Genomic DNA, 15,893 nt, shown 5'->3' with positions numbered 1-15,893 from the left:
GGGGGTTTCATTAAAAAAAATAAATAAATGAAAAATTAAAAAAAAAAATTAAAAAAAAATTAAAAATCAAAAAAAAAATAAAAAATTAAAACAAATTAAAAAAAAAAAAATAAAAAATTAAAAAAAAAATAAAAAAAATTTAAAAAAAAATAAAAAAAATTTAAAAAAAAAATAAAAAAAATAATTAAAAAAAATATATTTTTTAAAAATTTTCCATTTTTTCCTAGGTCTCCTGTGGCCCCTGGAAGGCATGCCCAAGGCTTTGCAAGATGTGGTATTATATTTCCCCTTTACTTTACCCTCAATATCGGCCCGAAACATCCTCGAAAAGGGTTGGGACATTACCAATGGCAAGGTCTATGGCGGTTTCTTGGTTATGGCTGCCTGGATTGTAATATTCTTTACACTGTGCATGGTGGGCCTTAAGAGGAAGGCGTAGATAGGCTAGTGTAAATGTTTTAGGTTAGAAAAAAATATTTTTATTTAAAAAAAGAAAGTATTTTACAAACATTTTTTATGGAATTCTCGCATAGTTTATCATCTCAAAAAAAAAAAATCATTAAAAATATTTATATACACACAAAATAATCAAAGAAGATTCACAAAGCTCAGACACAGGTAAAAGATTCACAATTTAAAGTTCACAAAAAAAATTAAAAATTAAAATTTCCAAAAAGGAAGGATGAAAAGGGGAAACATTAATTGCCTCCCAAAAAATATATTTTTTTAATTTCCCCCTTTCCTTCCTTTCCCTTCCATCCATTTCATTTTTATTCCATTCCCACAAAAAAAAATCCATCCAACATTGTAATTTAATATATATTTTTTTAAATATTTTTCAAAAATATTTCTTATAATTTTTTTATTAAAAAATGGTTACCAGTAAAATATTTAATATTTAAAAAATATTCCCTTTTAATATTTATATCAATTTTATGTAAATTTTCAAAGAAAGTGAAATAGAAATAAATTTTATTGAAGGTGGGAGGGTAATAAATCCGAGGACTTTTTAAAGCCCAAAAAAGGGGGCAACCCTACCCAAAGTATATCAGCCTCATTCACTCCCCTATACCCCTCCAGAAAAAAGGTACATTGGAAATTCACCCAGGATTCAACCTCTCTTCTCCAATAACAGCTCCATCTCTTACTCTCCCACCCCACAAATTTCTCACTCTGTCCCTCTTTTCCACTTCCCTTTGTACATTTTAGTTAAATTTTATCTCTTCCCTATTTTAATTTATAATTCTTTTATATTTTTTATATTTGTATAAAAATTATATAAAAATTTAATTTTTGTAAAGGTCTATTTTTTGCTATTCTAGGCTAGGTTAAATATTACGAATATAATTTTAGTTTATTATAGATTTTAGTATGAATAATAATTATTATTTTTTTAATTTGTATTATTTGTACGAAGAGTTAAGCCAAAAAAAACAAATGTAATTTTTTTGTGAAAATAAATTTTTATAATGCTAAAGAAATCAAAAGAAATATGACAATCTTTGTTTCAAAGGGGTTTCACTAACGAGAGCCTAAAAGTAGGCAATGGAATAGGTGGGGAAATATGAATAACAAGTAATTGGCAATGCCACGGCATTGCCAATCATCAATGAAAAAGCAACCAAATATAAACAACGTGAAGGGCCATTGGAAGATTTTTTTTAAAACTATTTTTTTCTCAATATTTTAGGACCCTTCAAAATGACGAGGAATAAAAATACTTTAGATTTTAAAAATATCTTTAGAGGCCCTGCAAAAAATGTGTTCTTTTAAATATTTTAGAGGCCCTCTAAAGGACGTAAATTTTTTTAAAATTTTGTTTTTAAGGGCCAACTAAAAACGTGGATTTTTTAAAAATTTTTTTCCAAGATGTGGAAAAATAATTTAAGGTCCCATAGCAAATGTGGATTTTATAAAAAAGGTCCCATAGCAAACGTGGATTAAAAAAAAAAATATTTTTAAGGTCCCATAGCAAACGTGGATTTTTTAAAAATATTTTTTCAAGCCCCAACCATAATCATGGTTTTTTTAAAAATATTTTTTCAAGCCCTAACTATAAACGTGGATTTTTTAAAAATATTTTTTCAAGCCCCAACCATAATCATGGTTTTTTTAAAAATATTTTTTCAAGCCCTAACTATAAACGTGGATTTTTTAAAAATATTTTTTCAAGCCCTAACCATAAACGTGGTTTTTTGTAAAAATATTTTTTCAAGGGACAACTATAAACGTGGATTTTTTAAAAATATTTTTTCCAAGACCCAACTACAACGTGGATTTTTCAAAAAATATTTTTTCATGGTTTTTTTTAAAATATTTTTTCAAGCCCTAACTATAAACGTGGATTTTTTAAAAATATTTTTTCAAGCCCTAACCATAAACGTGGTTTTTTGTAAAAATATTTTTTCAAGGGACAACTATAAACGTGGATTTTTTAAAAATATTTTTTCCAAGACCCAACTACAACGTGGATTTTTCAAAAAATATTTTTTCAAGGGTCAACTATAAACGTGGATTTTTTAAAAATATTTTTTCAAGCCCCAACTATAAACTTGGACTTTTTAAAAATATTTTCTCAAGGGCAATTAACAAACGTGGATTTTTTACAAAATATTTTTTCAAGGGCAATTAACAAACGTGGATTTTTTAAAAATATTTTCTCAAGGGCAATTAACAAACGTAGATTTTTTAAAAATATTCTTTCAAGGGCAATTAACAAACGTAGACTTTTTAAAAATATTTTTTCAAGGGCAATTAACAAACGTAGATTTTTTAAAAATATTTTTTCAAGGGCAATTAACAAACGTAGATTTTTTAAAAATATTTTTTCAAGGGCATTTTACAAACGTGGAATTTTTAAAAATATTTTTTCAAGGGCATTTAACAAACGTGGAATTTTTAAAAATATTTTTTCAAATGTGGATTTTTTAAAAATAATTTTTCAAGGGCAATTAACAAACGTGGATTTTTTAAAAATATTTTTTCAAGGGTAAGTAACAAACGTGGATTTTTTAAAAATATTTTTTCAAGGGCAATTAACAAACGTAGATTTTTTAAAAATATTCTTTCAAGGGCAATTAACAAACGTAGATTTTTTAAAAATATTCTTTCAAGGGCAATTAACAAACGTAGATTTTTTAAAAATATTCTTTCAAGGGCAATTAACAAACGTAGATTTTTTAAAAATATTTTTTCAAGGGCCAACTATAAACGAGGATTTTTTTAAAAATATTTTTTAAAGATCCAATTATAAACGTGGTTTTTTTAAAAATATTTTTCAGGGGTCAACTATAAACGTGGTTTTTTTAAAAATATTTTTCAGGGGTCAACTATAAACGTGGTTTTTTTAAAAATATTTTTCAGGGGTCAACTATAAACGTGGTGTTTTTAAAAATATTTTTCAGGGGTCAACTATAAACGTGGTTTTTTTAAAAATATTTTTCAGGGGTCAACTATAAACGTGGTTTTTTTAAAAATATTTTTCAGGGGTCAACTATAAACGTGGTTTTTTTAAAAATATTTTTCAGGGGTCAACTATAAACGTGGTTTTTTTAAAAATATTTTTTCCAAGATGTGGATTTTTAAAAAAAAATTTAAAGTCTCATAGCAAACGTGGATTAAAAAAAAAAAATTCTTAAGGTCCCATAGCAAACGTGGATTTAAAAAAAAAAATTCTTAAGGTCCCATAGCAAACGTGAGTTTTTTATAAATATTCTTTCAAGGGCAATTAACAAACGTGGATTTTTTACAAATATTTTTTCAAGTGCAATTTACAAACGTGGATTTTATAAAAATATTTTTTCAAGTGTAATTTACAAACGTGGATTTTTTAAAAATATTTTTTCTACTGCAATTTACAAACGTGGATTTTTAAAAAATATTTTTTCAAGTGCAATTTACAAACGTGGATTTTTTAAAAATATTTTTTCTACTGCAATTTACAAACGTGGATTTTTAAAAAATATTTTTACAAGCGCAATTTACAAACGTGGATTTTTTAAAAATATTTTTTCAAGCCCCATCGATAAACGTGGATTTTTTAAAAATATGGCCCAACTATAAACGTGGATTTTTTAAAAATATCAAGGCCCAACTATAAACGTGGATTTTTTAAAAATATCAAGGCCCAACTATAAACGTGGATTTTTTAAAAATATCAAGGCCCAACTATAAACGTGGATTTTTTAAAAATATTTTTTCAAGGCCCAACTATAAATGTGGATTTTTTTAAAATATTTTTTCAAGGGCAATTAACAAACGTGGATTTTTTAAAAATATTTTTTCAAGGGCAATTAACAAACGTGGATTTTTTAAAAATATTTTTTCCAAGACCCAACTACAACGTGGATTTTTTAAAAATGTTTTTTCCAAAACCCAACTACAACGTGGATTTTTTAAAAATGTTTTTTCCAAAACCCAACTACAACGTGGATTTTTTAAAAATATTTTTTTCCAAGACCCAACTACAACGTGGATTTTTTAAAAATATTTTTTCCAAGACCCAAGTACAACGTGGATTTTTTAAAAATATTTTTTTCCAAGACCCAACTACAACGTGAATTTTTTAAAAATATTTTTCTATGCAGCAAAAATTTCATCTCTTTAAAATATATTCTTTAAATGTTTATCTTTAAAAATCTTCCCCTTCACAGTTATTTAGAATAAAATTTGCATAACAACCTTGACCTAGGAACAGATTTTCGCAGTCATGTTAATCTGCATAACACAAAACTTTGTCTTGTTCTTCTTCTGCTTTCGTCTGAATACAATATTCAGTTCAAGTGTTGTCGCACCCCAAAGTCATTAACCTGGCACAAAGGATGCCGGGCGCACACACACACACATTTTTACATTTATATCTATGGGTGTGTCGGTGTATGTTTCACCCCCCAGGGGAGAATTGAGAAAATTATAAAATATTTTTCTTTTGTTTTGATACAAATTTTCTCCGGTGCTGCGAGTTTCGTAAGGAAATCCAGATGCAAAGCCAATAAAACAATTCATTACAAGTGGTGATTTTGAACTTTCACCTTCATTTAAATGCAACAATAAAATGGGAAGGACAGACGCATGACTGGCCATTATTTTCATAACCTCAAATTTACTTTGAATTGTGTGCAGATGTATGTGTGTTTGCTATATGTATGTATGTGTGTGTGTTCACAAGGACATGTTTTATTAACACATCCTTATAAAGTTTTATGCCAAAGCATACATCCTACTATTATCTTGGGTGTAGATTGTCTGGCACACTAAAGCATACCTTTAGGAGGCAAGATAAAACACAGCCACACAAGGATAGAGCTGTAAAGTTAGAGATACTGATGCTCTTTTTGTTTTTGTGCTATGTGATACGTTTTTGGATAGCTGACAGGGTTGCCATTTTTCATTTCAAAATAAAAATTGGCCATTAAAAAATATTTTTAAAAAATCTACGTTTATCAAAAGCCCTTGATTTTGTATTTTTTAAAAATATTTTTTTAAGGCGTACCAATAAACGTGGATTTTTTAAAAATAATTTTTAAGGCGTACCAATAAACATGGATTTTTTAAAGCGTACCAATAAACGTGGATTTTTTAAAAATATTTTTTTAAGGCGTACCAATAAACGTGGAGTTTTTAAAAATATTTTTTCAAGGCCTACCAATAAACGTGGATTTTTTAAAAATATTTTTTTAAGGCGTACCAATAAATGTGGATTTTTTAAAAATATTTTTTTAAGGCGTACCAATAAATGTGGATTTTTTAAAAATATTTTTTCAAGGCCCAACTAGAAACGTGGATTTTTTAAAAATATTTTTCAAGGCCCAACTATAAACGTGGATTTTTAAAAAAAAAAAAATTTCGAAGCCCAACTATAAACGTGGATTTTTTAAAAATATTTTTTCAAGGTCCAACTATAAACGGGGATTTTTTAAAAATATTTTTTCAAGGTCCAACCATAAACGTGGATTTTTTAAAAATATTTTTTAAGGTCCAACTAGAAATGTGGATTTTTTAAAAATATTTTTTTAAGGCGTACCAATAAACGTGGATTTTTTAAAAATAGTCTTTCAAGGTCCAACTATAAATGAACGTGGATTTTTTGAAAATATTTTTTAAGGTCCAACTAGAAACGTGGATTTTTTAAAAATAGTTTTTCAAGGTCCAACTATAAACGTGGATTTTTTAAAAATATTTTTTCAAGGTCCAACTATAAACGTGGATTTTTTAAAAATATTTTTTAAGGTCCAACTAGAAACGTGGATTTTTTAAAAATATTTTTTTAAGGCGTACCAATAAACGTGGATTTTTTAAAAATATTTTTTAAGGTCCAACTAGAAACGTGGATTTTTTAAAAATATTTTTTTAAGGCGTACCAATAAACGTGGATTTTTTAAAAGTAGTCTTTCAAGGTCCAACTATAAATGAACGTGGATTTTTTAAAAGTAGTCTTTCAAGGTCCAACTATAAATGAACGTGGATTTTTTTAAAATATTTTTTCAAGGCGTACCAATAAACGTGGATTTTTTAAAAATATTTTTCAAGAGCCATTTATAAACGTGGATTTTTTTAAAAATATTTTTCAAGAGCCATTTATAAACGTGGATTTTTTTAAAAATATTTTTTCAAGGGTCGTTTATAAACGTGGATTTTTTAAAAAATATTTTTTCAAGGGCCATTTATAAACCTGGATTTTTTAAAAAATATTTTTTCAAGGGCCATTTATAAACGTGGATTTTTTAAAAAATATTTTTTCAAGGCCCAACTATAAACGTGGATTTTTTAAAAATATTTTTTCAAGGCCCAGCTATAAACGTGGATTTTTTAAAAATATGTTTTCAAGGTCCAACAAAAAACGTGAATTTTTTAAAAATTTTCTCAAGGCCCAACTATAAGCGTGGATTTTTTAAAAATATTTTCTCAAGGCCCAACTATAAACGTGGATTTTTTAAAAATATTTTTTCAAGCCCCAACTATAAACGTGGATTTTTTAAAAATATTTTTCAAGCCCCAACTATAAACGTGGATTTTTTAAAAATATTTTTCAAGCCCCAACTATAAACGTGGATATTTTTAAAAATATTTTTTCAGGCCCAACTATAAACGTGGATATTTTTAAAGATATTTTTTCAAGGCCCAACTATAAACGTGGATTTTTTAAAAATATTTTTTCAAGGCCCAGCTATAAACGTGGATTTTTTAAAAATATGTTTTCAAGGTCCAACAAAAAACGTGAATTTTTTAAAAATATTTTCTCAAGGCCCAACTATAAGCGTGGATTTTTTAAAAATATTTTCTCAAGGCCCAACTATAAACGTGGATTTTTTAAAAATATTTTTTCAAGCCCCAACTATAAACGTGGATTTTTTAAAAATATTTTTCAAGCCCCAACTATAAACGTGGATTTTTTAAAAATATTTTTCAAGCCCCAACTATAAACGTGGATATTTTTAAAAATATTTTTTCAGGCCCAACTATAAACGTGGATATTTTTAAAAATATTTTTTCAAGGCCCAACTATAAACGTGGATATTTTTAAAAATATTTTTTCAAGGCCCAACTATAAACGTGGATATTTTTAAAAATATTTTTTCAAGGCCCAACTATAAACGTGGATATTTTTAAAAATATTTTTTCAAGGCCCAACTATAAACGTGGATATTTTTAAAAATATTTTTTCAATTTCAATATTTGTTTCGTTCGTTAGGCAACCCAGGCACTCACTCGGACTTTTAAAAACATATGTCCATACCGGCAATGTCTAAGTTATAATTTTCTTCCTGGAATATATATGTATGTAACCCTTGTTGTCTGCCTCCTCTGCTTTGTCTGGCTATCGAATCTGTTTAAATTATAAAATCCTAGCATAAAAATCTAGTTCAAATCAGATGCCAGCCAACAAATAAAACAACAAGTTTTGTTGGCTAGGTTTTTGTTTTTGCTTTAATTACTTTAACACAGAGTCCTTGCATCCTTTACAACCTCCAGAACCCCCTTCCCTTCTAAGCATCCTTTTTATGTGGCTGGGCAATTAGAAATACTGACCAGATGCTGCTGCTACTGGTCCTGAGAGAAGAGACCATTGAACTACGTTGCAGTTTTATAACTAAGTTTTTGGTTTTGTTTGTAAATGTATCCATGTCTTGCTCTCTATATGTATGTCTCCATTGGTTTTAAGGTCTGTAAATATATATCTAAAGTAAAACTTTTATGTCTGACCAACTGTCTGGAAATTTTAATTTCCTGCTTTTGCGAACTTCCACACACACACACACACTGAGACTTTCTCTCTCTCTCCAAGTTTGAATGTAAATCAAGGTTAAGTAAATGTATATAAAACAATTTCTAGGGAAAAATAACATTATTATTTATACATATATTTTTTTGGCAATGTCGGTATTTATTATATGAATGACCTAGAAAAAGTTTGCAGGATTGAGAAAGGAAAGGAGAATATTTTGTGGACTAGAAAATTGAGATTTGGTGCCAAAAAACCCACACAAGAACTTTAACAAATTTAGGAACAATAAACTATCTGGATTTTTAAAAATATATTATTTGGATTGAATTTTAATTTAATTTTAAAAATATATTTTTTAAAAATCCAAGTTTATAGTTGGCCCCTGAAAAAATATTTTTAAAAAATCCAAGTTTATAGTTGGCCCCTGAAAAAATATTTTTAAAAAATCCACGTTTATAGTTTGTCCCTGAAGAAATATTTTTAAAAAATCCAAGTTTATAGTTGGTCCCTGAAAAAATATTTTTTAAATATCCACGTTTGTAAATGGCCCTTGAAAAAATATTTTTAAAAAATCCACGTTTATAGTTTGTCCCTGAAGAAATATTTTTAAAAAATCCAAGTTTATAGTTGGTCCCTGAAAAAATATTTTTTAAATATCCACGTTTGTAAATGGCCCTTGAAAAAATATTTTTAAAAAATCCACGTTTGTAAATGGCCCTTGAAAAAATATTTTTAAAAAATCCACGTTTGTAAATGGCCCTTGAAAAAATATTTTTAAAAAATCCACGTTTGTAAATGGCCCTTGAAAAAATATTTTTAAAAAATCCAAGTTTGTAAATGGCCCTTGAAAAAATATTTTTAAAAAATCCACGTTTGTAAATGGCCCTTGAAAAAATATTTTTAAAAAATCCACGTTTGTAAATGGCCCTTGAAAAAATATTTTTAAAAAATCCACGTTTGTAAATGGGCCTTGAAAAATTATTTTTAAAAAATCCACGTTTGTAAATGGCCCTTGAAAAAATATTTTTAAAAAATCCACGTTTGTAAATGGCCCTTGAAAAAATATTTTTAAAAAATCCACGTTTGTAAATGGCCCTTGAAAAAATATTTTTAAAAAATCCACGTTTGTAAATGGCCCTTGAAAAAATATTTTAAAAAATCCACGTTTGTAAATGGCCCTTGAAAAAATATTTTTAAAAAATCCACGTTTGTAAATGGCCCTTGAAAAAATATTTTTAAAAAATCCACGTTTGTAAATGGCCCTTGAAAAAATATTTTTAAAAAATCCACGTTTGTAAATGGCCCTTGAAAAAATATTTTTAAAAAATCCACGTTTGTAAATGGCCCTTGAAAAAATATTTTTAAAAAATCCACGTTTGTAAATGGCCCTTGAAAAAATATTTTTAAAAAATCCACGTTTGTAAATGGCCCTTGAAAAAATATTTTTAAAAAATCCACGTTTGTTAATAACCCTTGAAAAAATATTCTTAAAAAATCCACGTTTATCAATAGCCCTTGAAAAAATAATTTAAAAAAATCCGCGTTCATAAATGGGCCTTGAAAAAATATTTTTAAAAAATCCACGTTCATAAGTGGGCCTTGAAAAAATATTTTTAAAAAATCCACGTTTGTAAATGGCCCTTGAAAAAATATTTTTAAAAAATCCACGTTTGTAAATGGCCCTTGAAAAAATATTTTTAAAAAATCCACGTTTGTAAATGGCCCTTGAAAAAATATTTTTAAAAAATCCACGTTTGTAAATGGCCCTTGAAAAAATATTTTTAAAAAATCCACGTTTGTAAATGGCCCTTGAAAAAATATTTTTAAAAAATCCACGTTTGTAAATGGCCCTTGAAAAAATATTTTTAAAAAATCCACGTTTGTAAATGGCCCTTGAAAAAATATTTTTAAAAAATCCACGTTTGTAAATGGCCCTTGAAAAAATATTTTTAAAAAATCCACGTTTGTAAATGGCCCTTGAAAAAATATTTTTTAAAAATCCACGTTTGTAAATGGCCCTTGAAAAAATATTTTTAAAAAATCCACGTTTGTAAATGGCCCTTGAAAAAATATTTTTAAAAAATCCACGTTTGTAAATGGCCCTTGAAAAAATATTTTTAAAAAATCCACGTTTGTAAATGGCCCTTGAAAAAATATTTTTAAAAAATCCACGTTTGTAAATGGCCCTTGAAAAAATATTTTTAAAAAATCCACGTTTGTAAATGGCCCTTGAAAAAATATTTTTAAAAAATCCACGTTTGTAAATAGCCCTTGAAAAAATATTTTTAAAAAATCCACGTTTATAGTGACCCCTGAAAAAAATATTTTTCAAAAATCCACGTTTATAGTTGGCCCTTGAAAAAATATTTTTAAAAAATCCACTTTTGTTAATAGCCCTTGAAAAAATATTTTTAAAAAATCCACATTTGTTAATAGCTCTTGAAAAAATATTTTTAAAAAATCCACGTTTATTGGTACGCCTTGAAAAATATTTTTAAAAAATCCACGTTTATTGGTACACCTGGGAGAAATATTTAAAAAAAACCACGTTTATAGTTGACCCTTGAAAAAAAATTTAAAAAGTACACGTTTTTTATTTCCTTAAAGTGTTCTTCTTGGCAGGAAAAATTAAAGAAATTGCCCACCAACAAAAAGAGGAGAAGGGTATTGCTGCGCATAATGACATTTGGGGAAGCAATCTCAAATCACTTCCGTCGCCGCGCAAAACAATAGGATTCGCTTTAATCCCCAGCCAAAACGTTACCTAGCGCCGAACGACGAATTCATTTCGCCACTAATGACAATACGTCAAATACAAGCGAATGTATTTGCCAGCCTTTGAGCGCCAAGCAAGGCAAGCAAGAAGAAAGAACACCGCACAACGAGAAATATTAAGGAGCCTAAAAGCAGGAAGTACAAATACATTCGCATACCCAACTGCAGTGAGCCTTAAGGAGGCTTGAGATAGCCCAACACCCCAAACCATACCCAACACGGGCCTATGACGAACGAACGAAAATTTATTCGAGTTTCAGAAAATGCGGTTTTGTGTACCCTTAGAAATCCACTAACTTGAAATTAGTGCCAGAGTACATAGCGAACACTCACACAGCCGGACGGGAAGATTTGGGAGGAATTCGAGTCGTGGTCGAGAGGGGGAAAGAGGCCAGGAAAAAGATCTGTAATAGAAGTCGCCATGAAAGAAAGTCCACTACTCTCAACCATGTTTGTCCAGCAAATACGAGTAACATTACTCGGAACACACACACACAGTGAATGCTGTGGAGAGATGTGGAAAATGGACGAACGTATCATCAATGACAACAACAGCAACAACAATAAAACTGCTGCCCAAGAACAACCGCAAAAACATCATCGTCGTGCGTCCTCCTTCGTCGTCAGAGACATACAATAAGTAGAAACGCGCCATAGCTATGGCCGTTGGAAAATGGTAATGCAACTGGCTGCCTGGCCAGGACAGGACAGAGAAGAGCAGCAGCAACATTGACATCAACATTTTCTTCATCAACTTCTGAAGTGTTTGAGAGCCTGTGTGTTTGGATATGGGATTTGAGGAGTTCGAGGATAGTGACGCACGAACCCATGCACGCACACACGCACTTACTCTCTAAGTACAAATGTGCGTTTTTGGAAAATTGCATGGAAAAGCTACCATGTGAAGATGGATATGAAAATACATATATATGTGTGAGTGCAGAAAAACAGAACCAATCGATAAATACGAAGAAGGATCCAATAGAAATAGTTCGAAAATCGGCTGGATTGACAAACAATTATAACTGACATTCAAAAGTCCAACAATATTTTAGACATTTGGAGGCGATCTGGCGATGTTCGTCCATCCACGTTTATAGCTGGGCCTTGAAAAAATATTTTTAAAAAATCCACGTTTGTTAATAGCCCTTGAAAAAATATTTTTAAAAAATCCACGTTTGTTAATAGCCCTTGAAAAAATATTTTTAAAAAATCCACGTTTGTTAATAGCCCTTGAAAAAATATTTTTAAAAAATCCACGTTTGTTAATAGCCCTTGAAGAAATATTTTTAAAAAATCCACGTTTGTTAATAGCCCTTGAAAAAATATTTTTAAAAAATCCACGTTTGTTAATAGCCCTTGAAAAAATATTTTTAAAAAATCCGTGTTTATAGTTGGCCCTTGAAAAAATATTTTTTAAAAAATCCACCTTTGTTAATAGCCCTTGAAAAAATATTTTTAAAAAATCCACGTTTGTTAATGGCCCTTGAAAAAATATTTTTAAAAAATCCACGTTTGTTAATTGCCCTTGAAAAAATATTTTTAAAAATTCCACGTTTGTTAATGGCCCTTGAAAGAATATTTTTAAAAAATCCACGTTTGTTAATGGCCCTTGAAAAAATATTTTTAAAAAATCCACGTTTATAGCTGGGCCTTGAAAAAATATTTTTAAAAAATCCACGTTTATAACTGGGCCTTGATAAAATATTTTTAAAAAATCCACGTTTATAGTTGGCCCTTGAAAAAATATTTTTAAAAAATCCACGTTTATTGTTGGGCCATGAAAAATTATTTTTAAAAAATCCAGGTTTATTGGAAGGCCATGAAAATTTTTTTTAAAAAATCCACGTTTGTTAATGGCCCTTGAAAAAATATTTTTTTAAAAAATCCACGTTTGTTAATGGCCCTTGAAAAAATATTTTTTTAAAAAATCCACGTTTGTTAATAGCACTTGAAAAAATATTTTTTTAAAAAATCCAAGTTTATAGTTTGCCCTTGAAAAAATATTTTTTTATAGTTGGCACTTGAAAAAATATTTTTTTAAAAAATCCACGTTTGTTAATAGCACTTGAAAAAATATTTTTTTAAAAAATCCACGTTTATAGTTTGCCCTTGAAAAAATATTTTTTTATAGTTGGCACTTGAAAAAATATTTTTTTAAAAAATCCACGTTTGTTAATAACCCCTGAAAAATATATTTAAAAATCCACGTTTGTTAATAGCCCCTGAAAAAATATTTTAAAAAAATCCACGTTTGTTAATAGCCCTTGAAAAAATATTTTTTAAAAAATCCACGATTATAGTTGGCCCTTGAAAAAATATTTTTTAAAAAATCCACGATTATAGTTGGCCCTTGAAAAAATATTTTTTAAAAAATCCACGATTATAGTTGGCCCTTGAAAAATATTTTTTTAAAAAATCCACGATTATAGTTGGCCCTTGAAAAAATATTTTTTAAAAAATCCACGATTATAGTTGGCCCTTGAAAAAATATATTTCAAAAATCCACGTTTATAGTTAGCCCTTGAAAAAATATTTTTAAAAAATCCACATTTATAGGTGGCCTTGGAAAAAATATTTTTAAAAAATCCACATTTATAGGTGGCCTTGGAAAAAATATTTTTTAAAAAATCTACGTTTATTGGAAGGCCTTGAAAAAATATATTTAAAAAATCCACATTTATAGGTGGCCTTGGAAAAAATATTTTTAAAAAATCCACGTTTGTTAATAATAATAAATATATTTAAAAAATCCACGTTTATAGTTGGCCCTTGAAAAAATATTTTTTGAAAAATCCACGTTTATAGTTGGCCCTTGAAAAAATATTTTTAAAAAATTCACGTTTATAGTTGGCCCTTGAAAAAAAAAAATTAAAAAATCCACGTTTATTGATGGGTCATAAATAAATATTTTTAAAAAATCCACGTTTATTGGTACGCCTTGAAAAAATATTTTTAAAAAAATCCACGTTTATTCGTACGTCTTGAAAAAATATTTTTGAAAAATCCGCGTTTATTGGTACGCCTTGAAAAATATTTTTGAAAAATCCGCGTTTGTTAATAGCCCTTGGAAAAATATTTAAAAAAAAAAATCCACGATGACGGATCGCAAAGAAATGGTTCGAAAAAGGCGTGGATTTACTTGGATTTTTTAAGGCATTTTAAACCTATTTTCAAACAATTATAACTGACATTCAAAAGTCTAACAATATTTTAGACCCCAGGTCGCTTTGGACCAAATCCGTTTCAGGACATTTGGAGGCGATGTCCACCCATTTGTCTCTCTCTGTCTGCTGGTTGGTGGGTACAATAACTTCCTAACGGAATATCCGATTTGGTCCAAATTTGGTACATTGTAATATTATTATCAAACATAGATCGAGTTCGGAGATGGGTTATATCGGTCCACTCCTTCTGGTATCTCCCACACAGAAAGTTTGCCGAGTTTGCTCCAACTTAGCAAATCATAATATTTGCATTAATGCCAGGTCTGGTGAGAAAATGGGCAATATCGGTCCTCTCCTTCTGGTACCTCCCCCACAAAGGGTCAAAATTTTGAATAAGTATAACTCTTATAAAATGTGATGTAAGCGTCCGATTCCCTTCAAATCACACATATCACAATATTTTTATTAACCCAAGATCTGGTGTAAGATGGTAGAGATCGGACCATTCCTTCTGGTACCTCCTCTTACAGAGCGAAAAGTTTGGAATAATTAAAACGATTATAAAATCAGAAAAAAGCATCCGGTTCTCTTCATATTTCACACATCCCATTATTTCTACTAACACAAGATCTTCTGTAAAGATGGGCTATATCGGTCCACTCTTTCTGGTACCTCCCGCACAAAGGGTTAAAAATTCTGTGAATATCCATGAAGCTCATAAAGCGCGAAATTAATATCCGATTCCACTCAGACAAAATTCTCACTTTTGCCAAAAAAAAAGAAATCTACCATCCTTCCCCAACTTCTCCACCCTACCTCGTTTACGCACTGCGTATTATAGGACCAGGAAAAAAAGAAACATCAGCAACATCAGATACAAAAACGAACTAAAATGTTTCAAAAACTACAGCAGCACAAAGATTGAGTTAAATGGATTAATATTGTGAGTAGGCCTTAACCAAAACGTAGAAGACTCAACAACAACAACAAAATTGGCAAAAAGCAGCAAGGACTCTGAAAATTTGCCAGCAAATGAGTGAGCAGGCAAAAATAAGATGGACAGAAAAAGGAATGAAAAAGAGGACCACCACCGTCATCAGCATCAGCACATAGCGATGGATGCATTTCACTTATTGTGTATTGAGAATCACTAATGGAAACTATTTAAGAAAAAAATGAAAACCAGAAAAAAAGTGGACTTCTAAGAGTAAGGAAATAATTTTATTGGAGACCGGAAAAAAGGTTTCTTAGGTTTGCTACGGGATCTCGAAAAATATTTTTTAAAAAATCCACGTTTGCTATGGCAGCTCGAAAAATATTTTTTAAAAAATCCACGTTTGCTATGGCAGCTCGAAAAATATTTTTTAAAAAATCCACGTTTGCTATGGCAGCTCGAAAAATATTTTTTAAAAAATCCACGTTTGCTATGGCAGCTCGAAAAATATTTTTTAAAAAATCCACGTTTGCTATGGCAGCTCGAAAAATATTTTTTAAAAAATCCACGTTTGCTATGGCAGCTCGAAAAATATTTTTTAAAAAATCCACGTTTGCTATGGCAGCTCGAAAAATATTTTTTAAAAAATCCACGTTTGCTATGGCAGCTCGAAAAATATTTTTTAAAAAATCCACGTTTGCTATGGCAGCTCGAAAAATATTTTTTAAAAAATCCACGTTTGCTATGGCAGCTCGAAAAATATTTTTTAAAAAATCCACGTTTGCTATGGCAG

At 29.1% G+C, this 15,893-nt stretch overlaps 2 protein-coding genes across 3 annotated transcripts in view; one reads left to right on the top strand and one right to left on the bottom strand.

Annotated features, from left to right (window-relative positions):
- LOC101895448 (ABC transporter G family member 20) overlaps positions 1-1,421 on the top strand; it is a 49,814-nt gene extending 48,393 nt beyond the window's left edge. For both annotated transcript variants that reach the window (XM_059126078.1, XM_059126077.1), the window contains exon 13: positions 228-1,421. In XM_059126078.1, coding sequence (XP_058982061.1) covers positions 228-439 — 212 coding nt within the window. In that variant the 3' untranslated portion in view covers positions 440-1,421. The remainder of the gene's footprint in view (positions 1-227) is intronic.
- The window catches only part of LOC101888019 (neuroguidin), a 224,175-nt gene that overhangs the window by 164,661 nt on the left and 43,621 nt on the right, over positions 1-15,893 (bottom strand). The window lies entirely within an intron of this gene.

The sequence above is a fragment of the Musca domestica genome, unplaced genomic scaffold (genome assembly GCF_030504385.1).
Source record: "Musca domestica strain aabys unplaced genomic scaffold, Musca_domestica.polishedcontigs.V.1.1 363, whole genome shotgun sequence".
Lineage (NCBI taxonomy): Eukaryota > Metazoa > Arthropoda > Insecta > Diptera > Muscidae > Musca > Musca domestica.
Note: the sequence above shows the minus strand (reverse complement) of the source record. Positions and strands in the feature narration are given on the sequence as shown.